General features: G+C 45.3%; 1 protein-coding gene across 1 annotated transcript in view; it reads left to right on the forward strand.

Annotated features, from left to right (window-relative positions):
- Window positions 1-24,447, forward strand: part of LOC147108325 (receptor-type tyrosine-protein phosphatase delta-like) — a 620,473-nt gene that overhangs the window by 587,463 nt on the left and 8,563 nt on the right. Inside the window, exons 34-37 of the mRNA XM_086004913.1 lie at window positions 2,665-2,791; window positions 6,889-7,014; window positions 18,593-18,747; window positions 20,631-20,766. Of these exons, the coding sequence (XP_085861039.1) occupies window positions 2,665-2,791; window positions 6,889-7,014; window positions 18,593-18,747; window positions 20,631-20,766 (544 nt within the window). The remainder of the gene's footprint in view (window positions 1-2,664; window positions 2,792-6,888; window positions 7,015-18,592; window positions 18,748-20,630; window positions 20,767-24,447) is intronic.

Consider the following 24,447-nt stretch of genomic DNA (forward strand, 5'->3'; position numbering starts at 1 on the left):
GTTATGACTCGCTCCCCAATTCTCCACCTCCGTCTTATGGAGATATGCTGCCTTTGCTCAGCACCCCTGAGATCAGGAAGTCAGCAGTGTTGGGGTGGGGGGGATCTAACCCGCTGCCCTCCAGTGGTCGGGTCCCATCAATTTCTTTGAGGAAACTGATGGTAAATTAAAGAAACCATGTGAGACATGGGAGTGGTTCAGAGAGGGACTGGATGTTAGATGAGTATATTTTCAGATTATAATTCTAGCTCCTTTTACACTTTACAGTTAATCTGCAGTTATGAGTATCGGGCCCAGATAGACTGTGGTTTACGATTTTCGCTTGAAGTTAACTCTGCAGAGGAGCTTGTAACTGTGAATGTTAAAGAAAATAAATAGATATATTAAAAAAATGACAAGAATCTAGCACCTACGCCATTCACAGCACTGATTCTTTCTGTTGGCAGTCCCTTCTACCGATCAGCAAGCCCACTGGTTTATTGATGACTGGATAAGTTGAATTCCAGGATTATTCCTGCTGTTTTAGAATCCGCTTTTTGTCCATTATTCCGTGAAAACCAAAAACTCATTGGCTCTGCCCATCAGGAATTTGTTTTAGGGGAATGGATTGTTTTGTTACCCAGGGTGTTTGAATGGGCATGGCAGCGAGGAGTGGGGTTTAAACTGAAGTGGAGGATGCAGAGGGAAAATTAGCAGGGGACCTTCATACTGAACTTATCTTTCATCAATCAAGCCCTGGTTTATGAGTCTATCTTAAGAGGTGGAGAGGTTTGTTTACTGAAGTTGCCAAAGAATTTTCATTTGTGACAGAGGCAACATCAGGGCTGTGAAGGGAGTCCTCCTGTGACTTTTCAAAGTAGACAGTAGCCAAACACGAGGTCTCAAGCTCGGTGTGAAACTTGGGGGTTAACCCTATTTAAATGTACCGGTACGTTTTAAGAGGTTGTGCGTGTGACGGGCGTCGCATACCCATCCGTCAGCGAGCGTGGCCGGGGTGCTTCAGCTTGACTTTGTTTGGGGGGGGGGAGGCGGCAGGCCCGGGTTTGTGTCCTGGTCGGGGTCGGGGCCGCTGCTATGTGGGGTTTCTGGTCGGGTTAGCTGGCCCTCGGTGCCGCTGGGTTTGATCAAGGCTGTCCTGCAGCGCGCCTACGGCCAACGTCTCAGCCGTGTGGACAAAGGGCAGCAACAACTGCGCTGGGAAAAGCTCCAGCTCAGGCTCTATACCGGAGCCTGGAGCAGGTAGGAAGGTGCAGGGCAAGAACTGAGTGTGTGGGGCTAAGGAGGCGCACCAGCGCGAAATGTGCAGACAAAGTACTTTCTCCTGGGTCGCCGGCAAGATCAGATCAAGGTCAAATCCGGGAGATTCCTGGACAGGATCGAACTGTAGGTAGGATATGGCAGGACTGACAGACTCACGAAAAATCGGAAGGAAGAAACGAGAAATTAATCCTATCTATCCACAGAAACACTTCACTACCTGCCACTGGTAGAGCTGGGAACAGAGCGAGCTCAGCCAATCAATATGATTACGCAAGCAGCCATTTTCAGGTCAAGCCAATTAGCAGTTATTTCACAGTTTAGCAGTTAGCCACCTGTTCTTTAAATTGGATGCTAACTAAACATCAACAGTGGAAGAAACATTACCACCGTACCAAGTACAAGTGTCATCTGTGCTGGCAGCTCGTGGGCACTTGCACGGTGCCCCCCGGCAGTGTACGGAGCACCGCTCTTGTGTGACCGCATAAGCTACCCCAGAGCTTTCCGTGCATTGCCCAATAACTCAACCCTGCCACATTCCAATTTACAGTTAGTTACTGAACAGTCTTGGGGCAGAAAGGTTAATCTTTTCACAGTTAGCCACCAGATAGTCTCAATACAGATCAAAATAAAAGCCTGCAAACTCTGGAAAGCTTGAAAGAAAAGCAGAAGGCACTTGACACATATAGCAAAGTCCCACAGCAGCTGTAAAGGAGGATTCCATCTAACACATTAGCCTGTCTTCTCTCAACACAGACATCGACGGACAATCTGATACTTTGTTTATGTTACAGGCCAGCAAAGGAAAGCAGTTTCAGACTTTCCCTATTGCAGATTAAACTGCCCTGTTTCTCTGTTGGTGTTTGCGGGTTTAAATGCGAGAAAACATTGAATGAGGAAAGGATATTTGGCCCATCAAGCCAACTCCTTCCACAGACCATCAACATTCTACTCTATCGTGGACTCTACCCCACTAATTTAATCTCCTTCCACAGTCCATATCATGGACTTTATCCCACCTATTTAATCTCCTTCCACAGACCATGTACTTTATAACAGCAACAACAACAACTTGTATTTATATAGCACCTTTAACATAGTAAAACGTCCCAAGGCACTGCACAGGAGTGTTCCAAGACAAAAAATTTGATACCGAGCCACACAAAGAGAAATTAGGGCAGGTGACCAAAAGCTTGGTCAAAGAGGTAGGTTTTAAGGGGCGTCTTAAAGGAGGAAAGAGAGGTAGCAAGGTGGAGAGGTTTAGGCAGGGAATTCCAGAGCTTCGGGCCCAGGCAACAGAAGGGAATTACCTTTACTATCACTTACCTGTACTGTGGCTTCTCTGCTCACTGTTGAGAGAACCCTCCTATTCTTATACTAATCAGCTTGAATTTTTTTTGCCTGCAGACAACAGAAAGCGTACATAGCTACGCAAGGTCCTTTAGCAGAGACTACGGAGGACTTCTGGAGAATGTTATGGGAGAACAACTCCACCATTGTTGTCATGCTCACTAAACTGCGAGAAATGGGACGTGTAAGTGTTGCTGAAACTGAGAGTGGGATCTGCCATGTTCGATATTTGACAGTTCTTCCAGTATTCTGAGGTTGCTTGATTTGTTCTCTGTTTTATTTAAAGAGGCAGGATATTGGAGCCCCAGCTTGCAGCATCGTTGTGTGGTAGGCCCCAATCCTGCAATCGTTCAGGTCTCGATCTTGGCCATGCAACTGTGGGAAGGCACCAGGCCAACCAGAAGCAAAGTGCTTTTCCAGAGGAAGCAGGAAAGAGAGATCGCAGGCTGCCCCTTCACACCTCCTAGTAGCTGATGAGGGCAGCTTTGGCAAAGGCTTGGGAACAAGTGTCAGCTGGGCATAGTAGTCGTCGTGAGGAGATTCGAGTATAGAGAAAGGGCAGAAGATATTACAAAGATGAGGGAGGGGGGACCATTCGGCCCATCTAGCTCATCATTCCATAAAAACCTACCATCCCCCATTACACCATCCAACTGCCTTGGGAATGACTCCAGTGTGAAGAAGTACTTCCTGACAACAGTCCAATATTTGTCTTTTACCAGTTTGTACTTAGTCCCACAGTGGTGGTTTAACTAACAGCATAGAGCCTTCTCTCAACAAAAATCCCATCTCTCTTCTTCACAAACTCATATTTTGGGTGAAGTTGGATCTTCAACCCATTTGGCCTCATTCTCTCAGAATACCAATCCTACCAAATCCCCATGCAGCATTGAGCTGTTACTTGAATTAGCCTGACAACGTGGCCCCATCTCTCTTTATCCTTTCGGAGAACGCGTGATTATTTAGCAATGTTTTGTTGTTAAAATTAACTTAAAGATTGATGCAGAAGTGTGTCCTTGACTCATGCAGCACTGCCTTCCTATGTCCTCCCTGCAGCTCAGTGATGGGACAGAATGGTGAGTGTGTTGCACCTGTTCCTGTGGCCCATGATGACCAAGGAACTGGATCAGGCTGTAGGAAAGAGAAATGACCAAGCATTTCCTTCAGCCCATCCACAACAGAAGTGATGGACTAATGGCCCCAACACCTCCAGATAAATTGACTGCCCAATGTGACCCTGAGCTGTACATACTAGGAAGGCTCTAGGTTTGATTAGTAATCTCTGCTTAGTTTTCACATCACAGCCAGGATAGTAGTGGGATCCTACAATAGATCTTAGTGCCCCTTGCAAAATCAGCCTACTGTCCAATGACAATTTCAGGAATTGCCCATATATGGATATCAAGTACATGATTGGGGTGAATAGCATATAGGGCTAATTATCTGGGCTCATACATGAAGATTGGCCACTTGAGCGAGTTATATGCAACTTGGTCTCTTCAGAGACCATTCTCTGGTCTGAGTTGGTGCCTTCAATGGAGGAGGGGAGAAAATTGGGAGCGGGCAGGAATTCAGCACAATAGAGTGTGGGAGAGGGATGGAGAGGAGTTTAAATTTTCATCATCTTGAAATGGAAATCTATGCAGAAGGGGGCTTGTTAAAGCCTTCGCCCAGCCCACCTCACAGTATGTCACTGGAGCATTCAGTAATTACAGTGTCATTATCACAATGAATGCACTAACTCTTCCACCGTTTTTAATCTTTGAATCCAATATTGGGCCTCTGAAGATTTGGACTTGGATGTCTGATTAAACTCCCAGTTTCAGATTCATCAATCAAACATTGGCCACTGGTTGCTGGGTTTTTTCCTCTCTGGGACTTTTCTTCAGCATCAGCTGAAGGTTTTAAGCTGTCAATTTTCATTTTCCTTCTTGATAATTGTGACATCTTTGGAAGTGTTACCTTGCGTTATCTACCTGCTGCTAGAGATGTTTTGTCAGATCAGTGGAGAATTTGCACACGCAGGCACGTCCCCAGAGTCTAGCTCTACCCACATCACCACGTATATTTTAAGATTTTTGTTTGAATCTTCCTCGCGCACACTAGAAGTTGTCAGTCCTTGTGATGAGTTTTGTCAGCTGAGTCAGTCAACTCTGAAAGAACAGTTCTTCTTGGAGCACCAGTCTTTGAAATGACCATGACTATGCCAGGTTCGGGGTGGGTGGGGCTAGAGTAGGAACTGAGGTGAGGACAAAATGCAGTGTTTCCCACAAACATCGCCACCTTCTGGTTTGGAGTGGCAGTCAGGGTCCTGAAAGATGTCCGCTTACATCCCAACACATTTTGAACAAGTTTTCTGAGTGAGCCATCCCGAAGTTTCAAGGATGTCAGTTGGATAGCAAGAGTTTTTTTGTTTAAATAGAAAGACTGGGGTGGGGGACTGCTGACTGGCCAGCTTATTCAGTACATCTCCTGAAACAAGCTTCCAGACTCGAGGAGATCAGTGCCTAATTGGATTTCACTGAGAAGTGAGACTGGGTGACCTCCCAGTTTATTTTTGCATAATTTGCGTCTACAGGAAGCTTTTAAATAATTAGCTTCTACCAGAATGTCTGGGTCACAACAAGGAGATACTTTATAATTAGAATGCACGCTGCTCACTCTTCATTCTTTTCCCAGGAGCTGTTAATCGCCTTCTGTGTTAGTGACCTATTATGTTTCCCTACATTTTTAGAACTTAGCTCTTCTTTCCCTTTATCTATCTACTTTATCTCTATTTATCTATCTCTGTCTATTTTTATCTAACTATATCTATCTATCTGTCTACTTATCTATATCACTCTCCTATCTATCCTTCTATCTACATATTTACTTGGCAACCAGTTTTAGATCGTTCATCAAAAGGTTGTGGACCCTGAGCCAGAAGCTCTATCTTACCGAGATAATAAGCCTTTAATAAGAGCTGCACTTTTGAGGGAATGTGTGCGGGGAATGGTAATCAGACACAGGGAGGCAAAGGGCTGATTACATGTTTGATTAGGACCCTGATGATCGGACTTGGCCTGTTTTTTTTATGTCAAGTATAATCAGGCCCAACACTATCCAGTTTGGTTTGCTTATTTCTTTAAAAAAAAATGTCTTCCCTCCCCCTCTCTCAGTTATTGACTCCTCACGGGTGCTGGTGACCTCCAGTACCTCACCCAAGTGACCATTCTTTCTCTGTGAGCCTAGACAGTGAGTGATAATAGGTTCTTCAACCATTGGGTGCACTGCAACGAAACCTCATCCTGTCCTGAATGAAGTTGACATGCTTCCAACAGGAGCTGCTGGATCGGGAACCTTGCCCGATTTTATGCTCTCTGACCCAGGGCAGTGAGGCTAATTGTAGCACTACCCTGACTGAGATCATACACCTCAGCACAGACTGGAATTGAACCTGGGATCTTGTGTGATAGTTCGAATTCAATGTCTGAAATTGTTCCCACATGTCAGTGACACTGGTACTTCACCCCAAGGTTTTATCTGCAGCATAATATGGACTGTCTAGACACAACCCAAGTTTGAAAGGTCAATTTCAATGTGCCCACCATTACACCTCACTCAGATCCAACATTGGGGCTGCTCTCCAGTCGAGAGGTGGTTTGTAACAGTCAGGGTTTTCAAGAAGTCTTGTGCCACAGCGGCCCCAAGAACAAACCCCTTTCACTCGAGCTGCTTTTTATATTGGGTTAAGTGCCGGCCAGCAGCAACACCAAACTAAAGTTGCCAGGTTAATCAAGGCCAGCAGGCTGGATGACTTAAACTGGGTGTCTTAGTGAATCTGGCACGTTTACTTCCAAACCCACGACCTCTACCACCTAGAAGGTCAAGGGCAGCAGGTGCATGGGAACACCATCACCTCCAGGTTCTCCTCCCAAGTCACACACCATCCTGACTTGGATATATATCGCCGTTCCTTCATCGTCGCTGGGTCAAATTCCTGGAACTCCCTAACCAACAGCACTGTGGGAGTACCTTCACCACACGGACTGCAGCGGTTCAAGAAAGTGGCTCACCACCATCTTCTTGAGGGCAACTAGGGATGGGCAATAAATGCTGGCCTTGCCAGCGGCACCCATATCCCAAGAATGATTTTTTTTAAAACTTTGGTAATGACACTGGCTGCCAGATACCCGCCCATCAGGCGCCAACAGCTTGCGATATAAAGGGAGCTTTTGTGAAAAATTAAGATGCACCTATAGACACTGCCACTGATGTGAGGATCCATTGTGTATTTAACAGGAGAAGTGTCACCAGTACTGGCCAGCCGAGCGGTCCGCCAGGTATCAGTACTTTGTCGTGGACCCAATGGCAGAGTATAACATGCCACAGTACATCCTTCGAGAGTTCAAGGTTACAGATGCAAGGGTGAGTATCTAAGTTCTAACATTTTGACTGTTGGGGTGAAGGGTTGAGTACCATATAGAGGTAGGGTGTTGAATGGTTACTGGATATTAAAGTACGTGATGGTGGTTTGAGCAATATGCAGTGAGTGTGTTTCGAAATGTCCTTGCACCATATTAAGGTAAGGGATGAATAAATATGCTGGGAAATGGGACTTGCCCCATTTCAGCCTGTGTGAGGTGGAGCACTTCCATGTCAGATGTTAGAGTAAAGAGCTATCTCTACCTGACTCGGTAAATGTAACACTATTGCTACGGTAAAAGCTACAAATGTTCTTCTGTAATTTTTTCTAATCCTGTTTAAGCAGTGAGTGTTGATGACATCATCAGGGAAGCTGGCTGGTAGGAGTTGCTGAGCTTGATGGTGTGATGGTTTACTGGACACACACACTCACACTCACACACTCCAACGTTAGAAGTGTCAGCCTAGGCTCTGTGATAGAACTCTCGCCTCTGAGTCTGAAGATTGTGAGTTCGAGCCCCACCTTGACACTCCAGTGCAGTGCTGAGGGAGCGCTCCACTGTCGGAGGTGCCATCTTTAGGATGAGACGTTAAACCGAGGCCCCGTCTGCCCACTCGGGTGGACGGCACTATTCGAAGAAGAGCAGCTGAGTTCTGCCGGTGTCATGGACAACATTTATTCCTCAATTAACACACAAAACAGATTATCTGGTCATTTATTTCATTGTTGTTTGTGGGAGCTTGCTGTGCGCAAATTGGCTGCCATGTTTTCTACATTAGAGTGACTACACTTCAAAACTATCTTATTGGTTGTAAAGTGTTTTGGAAGGTTGTGAAAGGTGCTATAAAAGCAAGTCTTTTCTTTAAAACACACACGCACACAACTCTCTCTTACAACCCTCATCAACTCATTTACAAATATTACAGCTTGAAAATGCAGATATTATAACTAGGCTTTTCAGCCTGTTTACAGCAGGCTTTGTTGAGGGAAATAAAATATTTAAAGAATAACCAATTTACAGATAATATGCTGCATTAAAAAATAATCATTGTGAGATAACCATCGGGAGCAAGGTCTGAGTGTGATTACATTCAGCTTTTGCCTCGGGTGTTTTACCGCTGTGCGCTTGAATTTAATCTAATCTGAGAGGTTTCTCAGATGACAGGGCAATTCACTCTGTATCATGGAGGAGAGAACAGTCTTTCCCACACCTGGCAAATGACAGTTTCTGTGTTTTGAAAATCTCGTTTGCATATTGATTAAGGACTCTTAGCAGTCGTCAGGATAAAAATAGCTGTCGTGTGCTAAATGTAGGCTAGTTTCAAACCGCAGCACTGCAGTGCCAACCCCCAATGAGACACTTCCATTGACCTGCCACATCTGGACTTGCCCGCTGTTCCTTGAGGTGAAAGGGCAGTGCCCTACCTGACTCTGGTGCTCAGTCCCTCTACTGGTAACTCCTTCTGGGCTGAGCTCAAGCTCAGGTTTTGGCGGTGGTTCAACAAGATTGCAGTGGAGAGAGGTTGGAGGTGAGCGAAGGACTGCTTATCAGATAAGAAGCTTTGTCTTGTGTCAAAAAATGCAAGAAAAGTGCTTTAGTAAAGCTGTAGTGATGAAGCAATGGATTTTATGCTGGAACAGGAGACACGAGATAACTAAAGGTGAACACAAGTGCTCCCCGCTACTTACACTGGCTTCTCAATCTCTCACCAATACACTAATTCACTTTCAATTAAAAAATCTAGGTAAAGGGACAGGACACCACCAAGGCTGAGAAGAGTAGGAGAGGAGACTAGATAAATGGTAATTAGGTGGTGCCAAGCGTGAGTTTTAAAAGTCTGTAGGTTGTAGGAGGGAAGACTGAGGGAGGTAAGGAGTTTCACATGTTTAAGGTCCTTGAAAAGAATAGGAAAGAGTGTGCGATATTCCATTGTGGTATGCACTGACCATTAGACCTTCCTCACGCAACAAAGACACTTTGTAACTAGACCTCCCCATCGCTCCTTTCTACTGATTTGGGAGAACCATGCCTTTTACACAGAATATAACTCCTCCCAGGGTCATCCCCTCTTAAATGTAATGTGTATTTTTTCAGAAGATCTCTTGCTCCGCTCACTCCCTCCAGTAAATAATCAGAGCACATCTCCTGAAAGGCCTAGTTTCACTGTTGACATTCACGTCAATTGTATAAATCCATAAAAAAATGTGCATAGTGTTGATATGTTATGTCTATTAACCCATGCCAGCCAGTCTATTATCTCAATGATTCCCAGACCCTTAACAGGTAGACTTATCAGTCCAACCATGCCTGTCAAAACCAAAATAAAGTCTTACAAAACAGGAATAAATAGTAAAACCAGGCAAAGTTGATCTTCAAAGGGAAGTCATTATCCGCATGTCTGACCTGACCAAGATTATACCTTCCATTACTGGGCTTCTCAAGTGAAACAGAAACAAATTGCATATCAGTGGTTCCAACACTTGTGATTTCATTCATAATTCATTGATTTTTGCACTAATTTGCAGCGTTCACAGGGATGGAACACCCTCTTTATTTACTTTTTTGTCGTTCATTCCATTGCTGCTCATAGGTCGTTGCTAGTGCAAAATGGTTGGCGCGATTGTCTACCAACCAAAGCCACCACAGTCCAAAAGTAATTCATTGTGTGATGCAAGCTTTAGAGCTTCGCCACGACAAAACGCTACAGAAATAGAAGCATTTCATTTTTTATCGCGGTGAATTGCACGCATTAAAGCAATAGCGCAGAATTAATACATTGCTCGCGAAACCGAGAGCGTTGACAACGCTTAATAATAACTAGAGTTGAGGCCAGGGAAGACTCCTGTTGATCCTAGCTCAGTGATGTTATTCTGAGCAAAAATTATAAGCTAATTACTCTCAAAAGGGCCACTTCCAGCAAGGAATTATTCACTATGATGAAAAAAGGTTCATTTTATATTTAAAGCACTGGACTTTACCCAAGGGCCTGGATACAAATGGGTTTTACAGGAGTTTTACCAAGGGCCTGGATTTAGATGGAGTTTTACAGGGGTTTTACCAAGGGCCTGGATTTAGATGGAGTTTTATAGAGGTATAAACTGAAGGGCCTGGAGTTAAAGGGGTTTTACAGGGGTATTAACCCAAGGGCCTAGATATAGTTGGGTTTTTACAGGGGTATTCACTGAAGGGGCAGGATATTCCTCTCAGTGCTGTTTTAACACCAGTAGCAACCCATTTATTTTAAACAGGTTACCGCCAGCATTCAAGTAATCCTGATTGGGAAATCTAAGCTAAGCTGTCAACCTTCACTCATTTTGGAGCGTGATTCACGCATCTTAGTTTAAAAATATGACTTCTTCTGGTGTGTTGCATTCTTAAAAATATGGAGAGCTTTATCTGGGCCATTGAGTTTGCAGTCTCCTCTCTATTTGATCATGTCAGCACGGCTTATGTTGGTAGCATTGTTGCCATGGAGAGTTAAGAGGGCTGTGGGTTTGAGCCCCAGTCCCGGACTTGAGAACATAGTCGGTACTGAGGAAGTGTTGCACTGTCAGAGGTGCAATGTTAAACCAACATTCAGGACATTAAAGATCCCATGGCACTGTTTGTAGAAAAGCAGAGTCTCGGGCAGCATTTTCCCTCAACCACCACCAACAGAAACCCGATTAACTGGTTATTCATCTCGCAGCTCTTTGTGGGATCTTGCTATGTGCCAAATGACTATGCAAGACAGCAGTCACTGCATTTCAAAGCAATCTGGGTTGATTCAGAGCAGCATGATATTGCGCTATATGAATCTTCCACAAGCCTCAGTCATATTTTCCTGATGTTCATAGCTCAGGCTGTTATATTGTAGGGGAGGGGGTGCTGTAAGTTGTGGAGATGGATAAGAACCAGTGATATGAAGAAAGATAAATCTGCAATCACTGCTAGAAACCTGAATTTTGTTCCCCTTGATGGCTCAGTGCCCTGCCCAATGTGGAGGAGAATCATACAGCCCAGGAAAGGTCCCTGATCTCGGGCTTAGCTGATGTCAGCCAGTCTAGCAGTAGGAATATTATAATTGGACTTGGCACTCCTGGTCAGGGAGAAAGAAATTGGTCATTTGGCTCCTGATCACTATCAATTGATCCGTGCTACAAGGGTATGTTTGTTGTCATCAGGTGAGGACAGGCTTGGCACGATTGTGATAGCCTGCCATGGTTGAATATCCCGGAACACACACATACAGATTGATCACTCGGGTCAGGTAGCAGTAGGTGGCCTGCCCCCAATGATGCCAGAATCCAGCAAGCGTGTACACTGTCAGCAGAGGAGTGAGCGTGAGCACATCAGCGAGAGAGGGAAATAAGGTGTGATATAAATTAGGCACTAACTAGCCACTTAACTGCAGTTACGAGCATTGAGCATTATACTGAGCTTAACAGAATTGGCCATCAATACCGCAATTGCCCCAAGCAGCTATAAAGAGAAGTACTAACTCATTGACTGCCTGAAATCACTTGATTTTTAAAAAAGCACAGTCCCAAAATAAAGAAAAAAGGAGTCAAAATAGGGCTTTAGATCTTAATTTCTTAAAGTCCATGTTTGACCATTTCAAAATCAAACGGATCAATCCCTTAAAACAGAGAGAGCGAGAACTGTCCTATGAATTATTTTTGAACACGCCACATTAATGTGTTAAAACGTTATCTCCATTATGATGGCCAAGGAGTGCCTGCAAAATTAGCTGCATGCTCTATCCTGCAGTGGTGGTTTAGTGACTAGGGGTGGAATCTTACCTTCCAGGCCGAGTTCGAGGCGGGACTGCTGGTTTTCGGATTCCAGTCCCGCCCCCAGCAACGTCTGACGAACAGACGCTATTTTGCCCTGATTGGGCTTGCCGGACAATTAAGGGAAAGCCGGTGTCAGATGACGTCAGTTGATGATGCTTCATCTGCCGGTTTTCTTAAAGGCATATGCACCACACTTGTTTGACAGATGATTTGACAGTGTTTGACAGCATTGAGGTGCTGTCAAACACTGACAATCCCTGTCCAAAGGTGAGCCCTTGAACCCAGGCTCTCCAATTACTCTCTCCTTAGGATAAAACAGATGGCAGCTGCAGCTGAGATTGCAGAAGCCATCTGTCACTTCTCCCGATGAGATGAGGCTACACAAACACTTCACAGCTTGTCACCTGCAGAAACATCTAACCACATTAAAAATTACTTTCACATTTCCTTACCTCTGATACTAACCAGTGTCCCATTGCATCATTCACACTACTTCTGCAGCTGTCATCCAAACACCAACATAACAACAGACCCACAGCACGCCTCACTTACCCTGGCAGGGTTTCCCGACATCGGGAAGCCGGCAGCAGCAGTCGAAAAATTGGAAAAAGCCTCTTAACTACCTGTTAACAGGCAGTTAAGTGGCTATGATCCTCTTTCCGCTGCTAGGAGTCGAGTTCCTGTGCAAATCGGGGACCCAACTCCCGGGAAGATTGGTTGGAGGTGGGTTGGGAGCGGGTTTGGGACCCGCTCCCATTTTTTGGGATTTTCCCAGCAGTCCCGTCTCCAGACCCGCCTCCTCAGGGCTGGTAAAATCCAGCCCTAGGTGTCAGGTCAGTGGTGGTGCAGTAGAGGAGGTATGAGTACAATCATGGGCTCTTTAATGATTTTATAACTGATCCCTGGCGCTATGAATCCTGGAAATCTAGTGGTGGGGCTTTGCATTTTGGTCCCTTTAAGTCAGAATCAATTCCATTGCATGTTTCACTTCCAATATCGAAAGAGACAGTATGTGATTGGTGCAGGGCAGTTTATGTTCCAGGGCTATGTTGTTATGGTAACATGTTCTGCAAAACATGGCTGACACGATGAACACATTGGGGCAGAAATTCGGGTCGGGGGCTTGCCGCGCGTGCAAGCCCCCGATCTGCACTTAGCCGACGCGCCGGCCGTTGAGCTTCAGGGACGCCTGGAATTCCTGTTTTAAAATGTTGACTCCCGGGCAGCGTCTGACGTCACACCGCCCAGGAGTGCAGCCAGCGCGAAGCCTGGAGCGCGCTGTGCAAGTGAGACACGCCCCTTGAGGTCTCATTTTAAAAGGACACGCCCCCAATGTTTCTCACAAGCTGCAAAGCATTTTTACATGTAGAGCAGCATTTTAAATAGGTTTTTGGTATTTTTAAGAAGCTTTTGGTAACTTTTATAAACTTTTAAAAACGTTTACATTATTTTGAAGAATCTGAAGTAGCTTTAAACAGAATTAAAGCGATTTAAAGACTTTTAAAAGCCCTGAAAGCATTTTTTTCATTCCATTTATTTAATTAGCAACATCGTCGTTGTACGTGTCTTCACACTGTTCCCTTTGGGGAACTGTATGAAGTGGTGGAAGGATTTCTGGCCGTGATTAATGCTCCTTCCGTGACCGTAACCATCTTTGTACCAGCCATTAGGGTGGTTAGTCCTATGGCGGGAGGGTTTTACGGGCTCCCACAACCTATACGAGGGGGGGGGGGCCACCCACACCCACGGATGCAAATATCCCACTGGATGTCTACCCAGAATTTAGAGCCGGAGCTCCGACTCCACTTGCCGGGACTGTCTGGAGCGGGGTTAGAAACCCTACGCCGTGTGGCCCAGCGGCGGGGATGCTACCGCTACGCCAAAGGCCCACTCAGATTAGCAACGTGAAATGGCTGGAATGAGCACAATTTACGGCATTAAAAGAACTCACAATTGAACTGATGATGACCTCAGCAATCTCCTCAACGAGGTGGAGGCGCAGCGCCTGCTCATCATTGGTAATGAGAAGTCAAAGGCGCCGCAAAAAGGACAGACGATAGCTTGGTCTTTCAAGTGGCAGCATAGGGCTCCAGTCACGGGGAGGGAAAAGGCGCAGGAAACGTATGGGTGTCACCTTTTGCGCGGAGTGGGCCTTTTGCGTAGCGGTAAGCATCCCCGCCGCTGGGCCAGAAGGAGTAGGGTTTCGAACCCCGCTCCAGACAGTCCCGGCAAGTGGAGTCGGAGCTCCAACTATAAATTCTGGGTGGACATGCAGCGGGATACTTGCGTCCGCAGGTGTGGGTGGCCCCCCCCCCCCCTCAGATGGGTTGTGGGAGCCCGTAAAACCCTCACGCCATAGGACTAACCACCCTAATGGCTGGTATGAAGATGGTTATGGTCACGGAAGGAGCGTTAACGTGGCCAGAAATCCTTCCACCACTTCATACAGTTCCTGAAAGGGAACAGTGTGAGGATACGTACGACGATGACCTCTTGCGCAATGCACCTCCTTGGACCCTCAGTCGCAGATGCGAGGGGGCAAATCGTGCAATTGTTAAATTTTTCATTTTATTGACATGTAAAATGTTGGCCCAGCAATTCCGTTCCAAACGCGTGAGTACGGTCGGGGCACTCACACGTCTGGCCGGAGGAAATGCCGGTTTTCAGCATGCACAGCGCATGCGGGGACAACCGGCATTTCCTGTCCTCTGAACGAAGGGGTTCAGAGGCAGAATGCGTGCGACTGCACAGGCAGCGCGTGCGCAGTAAAATTCGCCGGTTTCATTCATGCTTTCAGTGAGGTTAAGTCCTTACAACTTACACATGAAAAAAGAATGAGTACAGTTGCTCCAGAGGCTGCGGAGGAAGATATATTTTATCGTGGAGCTTCTGAAAGGCAATATTTTTGTTTGGGAAAGGGAGGAAAGTTATTTTAAGAAATGCTGAGGTAAGTTTTAAAGTTTATTTTTGTTTTTTAAAACGGGTTTTCAGTACTGTAGGTAGAAGGAGCAATTGTGGCTATGTGAATTGAATTTGCCGTGTTTATTAAATGTGAAAATGACTCCAACATTTTTAAGAAAGAAACTTTTCATCAGTAATATATTCTTTTAAGTAATTATGTATGTATGTCTGTATATAGTCCTTTACTTATGTGTATGAATGTATGTATTTAATTATGACTTTCAGTACTGAAAACCCGTTTAAAAAAAAAAAAAATTAAACTTTAAAACTTATCTCAGCATTTCTTAAAATAACTTTCCTCCCTTTCCCAAACAAAAATATTGCCTTTCAGAAGCTCTACGATAAAATATATCTTCCTCCGCAGCCTCTGGAGCAACTTTACACATGCTTTTTTCATGTGTAAGTTGTAAGGACTTAACGTCACTGAATCCATGAATGAAATCGACGAAGTTCACTGCGCACGCGCTGCCTGTGCAGTCGCACGCGCTGTGCCTCTGAACCCCTTCGTTCAGAGGACAGGAAATGCCGGTTTTCCCCACATGCGCTGTGCATGCTGAAAACCGGCATTTCCTCCAGCCAGACGCGTGAGTACCCCGACCGTACTCGCGCGTTTGGAACGGAATTACTGGGCCATTATGCACCAATCCTATCTGTAAACTTATTTTTGCTTAATTTTAAAAGAGGAAAAAAGGAAAGGACTTGCACTTATTGAATACCTTCCACAACCTCAGGACATCGCAAAGCTCTTTACAGTCAGTGAAGTACTATTGCAGTGTAGTCACTGATGTAATGTAGGAAACAGAGCAGACAATTTGCAAAGAGTAAGGTCCCATAAACAGCAATAAGATACATAATTAGATAACGTGTTTTGGTAATGTTGGTTGAGGGATAAAAATTAGCCAGGACACTGGGAAGAACTCCCTTGCTCTTCTTCGAATAGCGCCGTGGGATCTTTAACGTCCACCTGAGAGGGCAGGCGGGGCCTCGGTTTAACGTCTCATCCAAAAGACGGCACCTCCGACAGTGCAGCACTCCCTCAGCATTGCACTGAAGTGTCAGCCTGTATTCTGTGCTCGAGTTGCTGGACGGGGGGTTTGAACCCACAACCTTCTGATTCAGAGGTGAGAGTGCTACCACTGAGCCAAGGCTGACATTTACTTCAGACAAAATTAAGAAAACAACATCACCAAAATTTGAGACTGCAGCAGTTGCCGCAGTGAGAAGCTTCCGCAGTGGCCAGGCTGGGTGTTTTATGATGAGCTGATCCTGTGCTCAGTTCCCTCATACTGCAACACCATGGGGAAGAAGCCTCCCACAGCTTTTTTCCAATCAACATTGCTTCAGAAGAGTTCACTAATATACCAGATCACAACTGTGTGGCAAGTTAAACCATGTCACAGAAATCACTGCAGTCTCAATCTACTCCAGATAAACACCCAACCAAAGCTGGAATTTCAATGGACCAAACCCTTGTCCATTCACTGCCGTGGTATAGAATTCCGCCAGACCAAATCCTTTCCAATTCCAATTTGGTCCCATCTCAGTTCATTGCAGGTAAGTTACAGATGCTGTATTTGAAGGAGCCGTATGCTTCAAAACCAGCCTAAGAAAGAAAGAAAAACTCACATTTATATAGCGCCTTTCATGACCACCGGACATCTCAAAGTTCTTTACAGCCAATGAAGCACTTTTGAAGTGTAGTCACTGTTGTAATGTGGGAAACACGGCAGCCAATTTACGCACAGCAAGCTTCCACAAACAGCAATGTGATAATGACCCGATAATCTGTTTTTGTTATGTTGGTTGAGGGATAAATATTGGCCAGGACACTGGGGATAACTCCCCTGCTCTTCTTCGAAATGGTGCCATGTGATATTTTACGTCCACCTGAGCGAGCAGACGGGGCCTCGGTTTAATGTCTCATCCGAAAGGCGGCACCTCTGACTAGTGCAGCACTCCCTCAGCACTGGAGAGTCAGCCTAGCTTTATGTGCTCAAGTAGCTGGAGTGGGACTTGAACCCACAAGCTTCTGACTCGAAGACGAGTGTGCTACCCATTGAACCACAGCTGACACGCTTTACATGTGGTCCACATGGCTCCATTGTAGGCACCTAAGCAGCCTATGAAGGCAAATAGCCTGGACTCACTGTGCAACAGTGGGTGATAGGGAAACGCGAGGTATTAAAATACTCCGCCCCAATCAGAGCCTGTTAGAAAGCTTCCATTTTGAAGAGGAGAGCATTTTCAATCCTTGTCAAATGTTTGATAGGCTTGCAGAAGATTTCCCAGAGGGGGACTTGTTTGAATTTACATTATTGAATAGCTGCAAAGACTCATTATCGACCCCAGCCTTTCTCCTGCCTGCTCACTCCCAGCCGCATTACTGCCAAGCTTTTGCAAAACTCCAGGCGGATTTCGCTGCATCAAAAACCAATGAACTGGAACACATGATTTTTTTTTACTGCCCAGGGCCCACCCCAGTTGTTGTCAAAGGGAAAGTGTCACAGGAATGATTAGTTTCCATGTCTGTGAAGTGCTCGCTGGTTTGGGAAACAACACTTCACAATCCTTCCTGCCAAGTCCCATCGAGCAGATTCAATTATTCTCTCTATCCCCCAGGTGCCACAAGGAGTGCTTGGTGTTTAGAAATGTAGAAATACTTAACGCAGAAGGAGGCCTCTTGGGGGCTGATTTTACCCAGCCCCATTTTCCTGTTTTCACCCCCAAACTCATGCTATTTTCCTGCTTTCTCCCCATACCCTTTTATATTCCTATTTAAATAATTGTCCTGTACCTTTTTGAATGCTATAATTGATTCAGCCAAACATTACTTGTGGCAAAGTATTCTACATTCCTACAAGTCCTTTCATAATGATGTTTTTTTCTAACCACTCCCTTTATATGCTGGCATCATTTTCTACAGCAACAGCAAGATGCAAAACTATTAAAATGTGGGAATTGTGATTGGCCCAATAGCATGCTCAATTTTCTGTGGCCAAAGGGGAACAACACAATTTACACAACAGTGAGAAGGGAAAAAGGAGGGACCAAACTTCCAGACATCATGAAAACACAGGCAGAGTTTAGAAGGAACTTTTCATACAAGGAGTTATTAGAATATGGAATGCTTTACCACAAGTGGCTGGTGAAGCTGAATCAATATAAGAGGGTATTACATAACAACTTGAAGAAGAAACATATTAAAAGGTACAGGGAATGATCAGAATGATGAGATTTGAGTAGATAGTGTCAACCTTGGTTCAGCAGTAACACTCTTGCCTCTGAGTCAGAAAGTCGTGGGTTCAAGCTTCACTGCGGACTGGAGCATGTAATCCAGGCTGACACCTCAGTATAGTACTGAGGGCTTGCTGTATAGTCTTTCGGTTAACACTTTAAATCAATAACATTTTCCATTTTATTTCCAATTCATTGTCCAATTGAAGGTAGTTTTGTTCTGTAAGACCATGCCTACTGGGATCTTGGTTGAGACTTCCTAAGCTCAATTTGCATAGGATGCTTACTTCTATCAGGCAGAGGAGACTTTCATCGCATCAGTCTGCGTTGGATTTTGGACCCCGTTCACTCTAAACACAAAAAGACCAAACTTAGCTGTGTCAACAGAAACATAGGGCCGTGTCTCCTGGATGTTTTGTTTGTCTGAACGTAAATCGGGACGTGGTGGCAAGGATTGAAAGAAGTGGCCTGCCCATAGACGGCTGCATTGGCAGGAAGGCTGTTTAGTCCAGCGATTTTTTAATTAAGATACATTATCAACCAGTATGGATATCCAGGGGTGTTGCTGCTCACTCTCCAGTGCCTAATTCGGTTCCTTTTCCTCTACAGGATGGCCAGTCACGGACTGTCCGGCAGTTCCAGTTTACAGACTGGCCAGAGCAAGGAGTGCCAAAATCCGGAGAGGGTTTCATTGACTTTATAGGACAAGTGCATAAAACCAAGGAACAGTTTGGCCAAGATGGCCCCATCTCAGTTCATTGCAGGTAAGTTACAGATGCTGTATTTGATGGAGCAGTATGCTTTAAACCCAGCCTAAGTAAAGGCTTTTGACATATGAGGCGTCCCTGGAATAGTTACTGTCAAGTGTCGGCTTGGCTCAGTTGGTAGCATTCTTGCCTCGGAATCAGAAGGTTGTGGGTTCACGCTCCACTCCAGGAGTTGAGCACATAATCCAGGCTGATACTTCAGCACAGTACTGAGGGAGAGCTGCATTGTTGAAGGTGACGTCTCTCAGTTGAGACGTTAAACTGAGGGCCATACTCCGGTATACGTAAATGATCCCTTGGCACTACTCGAAGAGCAGGGAGTTCTTCTGGCGATTGGCATGCAGCTGAAGCACGCAATAATTGGACTTTGGTGCTCAGTGAGATACTCAGATGCTCCACTCACATTATGGAGAGTCTTCCTAACTTAAATAATTCTTTACTGACCACATTGGGCTACACCGAGCCCATCAGGCACATTGTAGCCCTTGGGCCCCTGCACCTGCTAATGCCGCCACATTGTGGAAGGCATCACAGGTGAGCTGGATCCTGTCCTGTCCAGCAGGAGTCACTAGATAGTGATCAGCAGTGGGAACCTTGGCGGGTTTCTCCTTTCCTAACGCCAGGACACCAAGACTAATTGCAGGCAGCCAGGATGAGATTAGCTCACTCCACGCTGACCAGCGATTGACCTTCCTGGTTTGTGCGGATCAGTTTTCCAATGGGAAGTGCAGCTGAGTCATAGGGGGAATTCCATACAGGGCATTTTGTGAACCCTATGGGGTGTTTCTATAATCTGGGCTGCACACCTGCAAATTCCCAAGATACTTTGCCTGTGCGCGCTGCACCCCACTGGGAGCACTGGATCACGGAATCAGTCCTCATCTATAAAAATGAACAGTCCACCAATGAAACTAAATACACTATGGAAGGTAGCCCAGTCAAAAACATGAATGTACTCTCTCTGTACTCTGAGACTGAATCACAAGGAATTGTCCCAAATCTGGCCTCCATTCTTGGCCCATGACCATAGGCTGACACATCCCCACCCCACATGTATCAGGCACCATGGGAGAGGAACATGCACCTGCCATAGAGAGAGTGCAGCCAAAACAGATCCAGTGGCTATCAACATCAGTGCAACAGGCAGTTCAACAGGGCCCCAAAATACCAGTCTACTTACCGGCCAGCCCGTATGTTGCTTTGTAAAGCTCGCTCGCTATCACTGTCTATCTCTGTATATTATGTATGCTGAGCCATGTACACCAGGAATCTCTGAGTGTGTGACCATGTGTTTACCGGGCTTCAAACTTGTCAGGGCAGAGATCACCAAGGTCCAGGTTGAAGGTGACTATGGTCTCTGATGGTTCAGTTGGTGGATGTAGTACCCAGTGTGATACTGAGCCATACAAACTATGTTTGATGGTCTGTGCTGAGGTAGCTGATTATAAAAATTTAAGCAGTTAAGTAGACCACCATGGTTCCTGTGCCAGGGCAGCCATTGAGCTACTGAAATTGGTTAAATTGCCTTGGGCTGAGGCGGGATAAAAGAAACCCAGGTTCTCGCTTCTGATTTCTAAACTGTGACCAACCCCTTCCCATCCCCCGCCTTCACCAGTAGGAATTGCACGTTTGTGGACAGCAATCAGATCACATTTAGTTGCGATGCCCCTCAGAGCGAAACAGCTTTCCGACACCCTGTCCAGTCTTACATGTGAAGAATAGACAATGAAGGTACCAGAGGGGTGCCAGCCACAGGGTTTGTGGAAATGCACTGCTTCCCGAGGCTGCGTATACAGAAGAGGAGGGATATCAGTAAAGAAAAAAGTAATTTTGTCTCTGATTTGTACAATCTAACGTGAACTCCTTCCTGTTGTTATTAGTGCTGGAGTCGGGAGGACTGGGGTTTTTATTACACTCAGCATCGTCTTGGAAAGAATGAGATACGAAGGGGTAGTGGACATTTTCCAGACTGTCAAGATGCTCCGAACACAGCGACCAGCCATGGTACAGACAGAGGTAAGGGCAGTGAGAGATTTGACCTCGGCATCCCACTCCGCAATGGAGAGGAAACAGCACCTTATTACACACCTTGAATATGCCAGTGATGCCTGGTGCCTGATATAGAGAGTGTTCATTCACCAGCACTAACATCGGTGCTCCCCTATAATATGTGCAGGGTCTGTGCTCCCCTATAATATATACAGGGACTGTGCTCCCCTATAATATGTGCAGGGTCTGTGCTCCCCTATTAATATATACAGGGACTGTGCTCCCCTATTAATATATACAGGGTCTGTGCTCTCCTATAATATGTACAGGGACTGTGCTCCCCTATAATATATACAGGGACTGTGCTCTCCTATAATATGTACAGGGACTGTGCTCCCCTATTAATATATACAGGGTCTGTGCTCCCCTATTAATATGTACAGGGACTGTGCTCCCCTATTAATATATACAGGGTCTGTGCTCTCCTATAATATGTACAGGGACTGTGCTCCCCTATAATATATACAGGGACTGTGCTCCCCTATAATATGTACAGGGACTGTGCTCCCCTATAATATATACAGGGACTGTGCTCTCCTATAATATATACAGGGACTGTGCTCCCCTATAATATGTGCAGGGTCTGTGCTCCCCTATTAATATATACAGGGACTGTGCTCTCCTATAATATATACAGGGACTGTGCTCTCCTATAATATGTACAGGGACTGTGCTCTCCTATAATATGTACAGGGACTGTGCTCCCCTATAATATATACAGGGACTGTGCTCCCCTATTAATATATACAGGGACTGTGCTCCCCTATAATATGTACAGGGTCTGTGCTCCCCTATTAATATATACAGGGACTGTGCTCCCCTATAATATGTACAGGGTCTGTGCTCTCCTATAATATGTACAGGGTCTGTGCTCCCCTATTAATATATACAGGGTCTGTGCTCCCCTATAATATATACAGGGTCTGTGCTCCCCTATTAATATATACAGGGACTGTGCTCCCCTATAATATGTACAGGGACTGTGCTCCCCTATAATATGTGCAGGGTCTGTGCTCCCCTATTAATATATACAGGGTCTGTGCTCCCCTATTAATATATACAGGGACTGTGCTCCCCTATTAATATATACAGGGACTGTGCTCCCCTATAATATGTACAGGGTCTGTGCTCCCCTATAATATGTACAGGGTCTGTGCTCCCCTATAATATGTACAGGGTCTGTGCTCCCCTATAATATGTGCAGGGTCTGTGCTCCCCTATAATATATACAGGGACTGTGCTCCCCTATAATATGTGCAGGGTCTGTGCTCCCCTATTAATATATACAGGGACTGTGCTCTCCTATAATATATACAGGGACTGTGCTCCCCTATAATATATACAGGGACTGTGCTCCCCTATAATATGTGCAGGGTCTGTGCTCCCCTATTAATATAAACAGGGACTGTGCCCTCCTATAATATGTACAGGGACTGTGCTCTCCTATAATATATACAGGGACTGTGCTCCCCTATAATATATACAGGGACTGTGCTCCCCTATAACATGTGCAGGGTCTGTGCTCCCCTATTAATATAAACAGGGACTGTGCCCTCCTATAATATATACAGGGACTGTGCTCTCCTATAATATGTACAGGGTCTGTGCTCCCCTATAATATGTACAGGGTCTGTGCTCCCCTATAATATGTACAGGGTCTGTGCTCCCCTATAATATGTACAGGGACTGTGCTCCCCTATAATATGTACAGGGTCTGTGCTCCCCTATAATATGTACAGGGTCTGTGCTCCCCTATAATATATACAGGGACTGTGCTCCTCTATTAATATATACAGGGACTGTGCTCCCCTATTAATATATACAGGGTCTGTGCTCCCCTATAATATATACAGGGTCTGTGCTCCCCTATAATATGTACAGGGTCTGTGCTCCCCTATTAATATATACAGGGACTGTGCTCCCCTATTAATATGTCCAGGGACTGTGCTCCCCTATAATATGTACAGGGTCTGTGCTCTCCTATAATATATACAGGGACTGTGCTCCCCTATAATATATACAGGGTCTGTGCTCCCCTATAATATGTACAGGGTCTGTGCTCCCCTATAATATATACAGGGTCTGTGCTCCCCTATAATATGTACAGGGTCTGTGCTCCCCTATAATATATACAGGGACTGTGCTCCCCTATAATATATACAGGGACTGTGCTCCCCTATAATATGTACAGGGTCTGTGCTCCCCTATAATATGTACAGGGTCTGTGCTCCCCTATAATATGTGCAGGGTCTGTGCTCCCCTATAATATGTACAGGGACTGTGCTCCCCTATAATATGTACAGGGTCTGTGCTCCCCTATAATATATACAGGGTCTGTGCTCCCCTATAATATATACAGGGTCTGTGCTCCCCTATAATATGTACAGGGTCTGTGCTCCCCTATAATATATACAGGGTCTGTACTCCCCTATAATATATACAGGGACTGTGCTCCCCTATAATATGTGCAGGGTCTGTGCTCCCCTATAATATGTACAGGACTGCTCTTCCCTATAATATGTACAGGGTCTGAACTTCCCTATAATATGTACAGGGACTGGTATTATTATAAACAAGGTGCAATGTTCCACTGTAGCACATGTAGTTGGTCTACTTCCCCTCCGAGTTGACCTAGTGAGTCCATGCAGAGACAGTTGATCTCAGGAGGGCCGCTACAATTGGCCTGAGCATCAATGAGTTGGGATGGGGAATTGGTCAGTGTCACTGTTCCCGATTGTTAACCTGTACCCCCTGCTGGAGCTGCATGTTTGTGGACGTCAGGCTCAATTGTGATGTCCCTGTTGTCAAACAGCCTATTGACACTCGCTGTCGTAGCTCACACATTAAAAATGGCCACTTGTGTCAGGTACAGGTGGGTGGACCTATAGCTCAGTCGGGAGTCAGCACCTTCAGGGGAAGGGAGCAAATTGGCATTTAAAAAAAAATTAATAATTGAAACTCTTGCCTGTTTGACACTGGCTATTTAACTGTAGCACCTATGTTCGCATCTAGTACAGACTGATGAGATCAAAGTCTCCACTATCTTCTACCTGTAAGGGAGTTGGGTTTGGGCAGTCTCAATCAAGTTCAGCCCCTAATTTCATACTGATTGGCACTGAATTGGCAATCTCACTCAGAGGCCACAGAACGCAGTGTGGGGAATGGGAAAAATATCACCTGGTGCAATAAGGGGTGCTCTTCTGAGATTGGAGCTAAAGCACAGGGTTGGTTAGAGTCGAGGAAACTTTACTCTTAATTTTAAAGACCTCTGTTAGGTCACCCCTCAGCCTTCTCTTTTCTAGAGAAAAGAGCCCCAGCCTGTTCAGTCTTTCCTGATAGTTATAACCACCCAATTCTGCTTTCAATCCTGTTAATATTTTTTGCACCTTCTCCAGTGCCTCTATATCTATTTTGGTAATATGGAGACCAGAACTGTGCGCACTACTCCAAGTGTGGTCTAACCAAGGTTCAACACAAGTTTTAACATAACTTCTCTGCTTTTCAATTCCATCCCTCTAGAAATGAAATTTGATCCTCTATATTGAATATTAAACACTGATCTCCGATACTCACCTCAGTCACGTTCAGCCTTTGTTTTTAGGTTGGCAGTATATCTATCGGATGGGCTGGCTAAGCAAACTAGATAAA

The sequence above is a fragment of the Somniosus microcephalus genome, chromosome 13 (genome assembly GCF_052327205.1).
Source record: "Somniosus microcephalus isolate GS21.2 chromosome 13, FLI_Smic_1.0, whole genome shotgun sequence".
Classification (NCBI taxonomy): domain Eukaryota; kingdom Metazoa; phylum Chordata; class Chondrichthyes; order Squaliformes; family Somniosidae; genus Somniosus; species Somniosus microcephalus.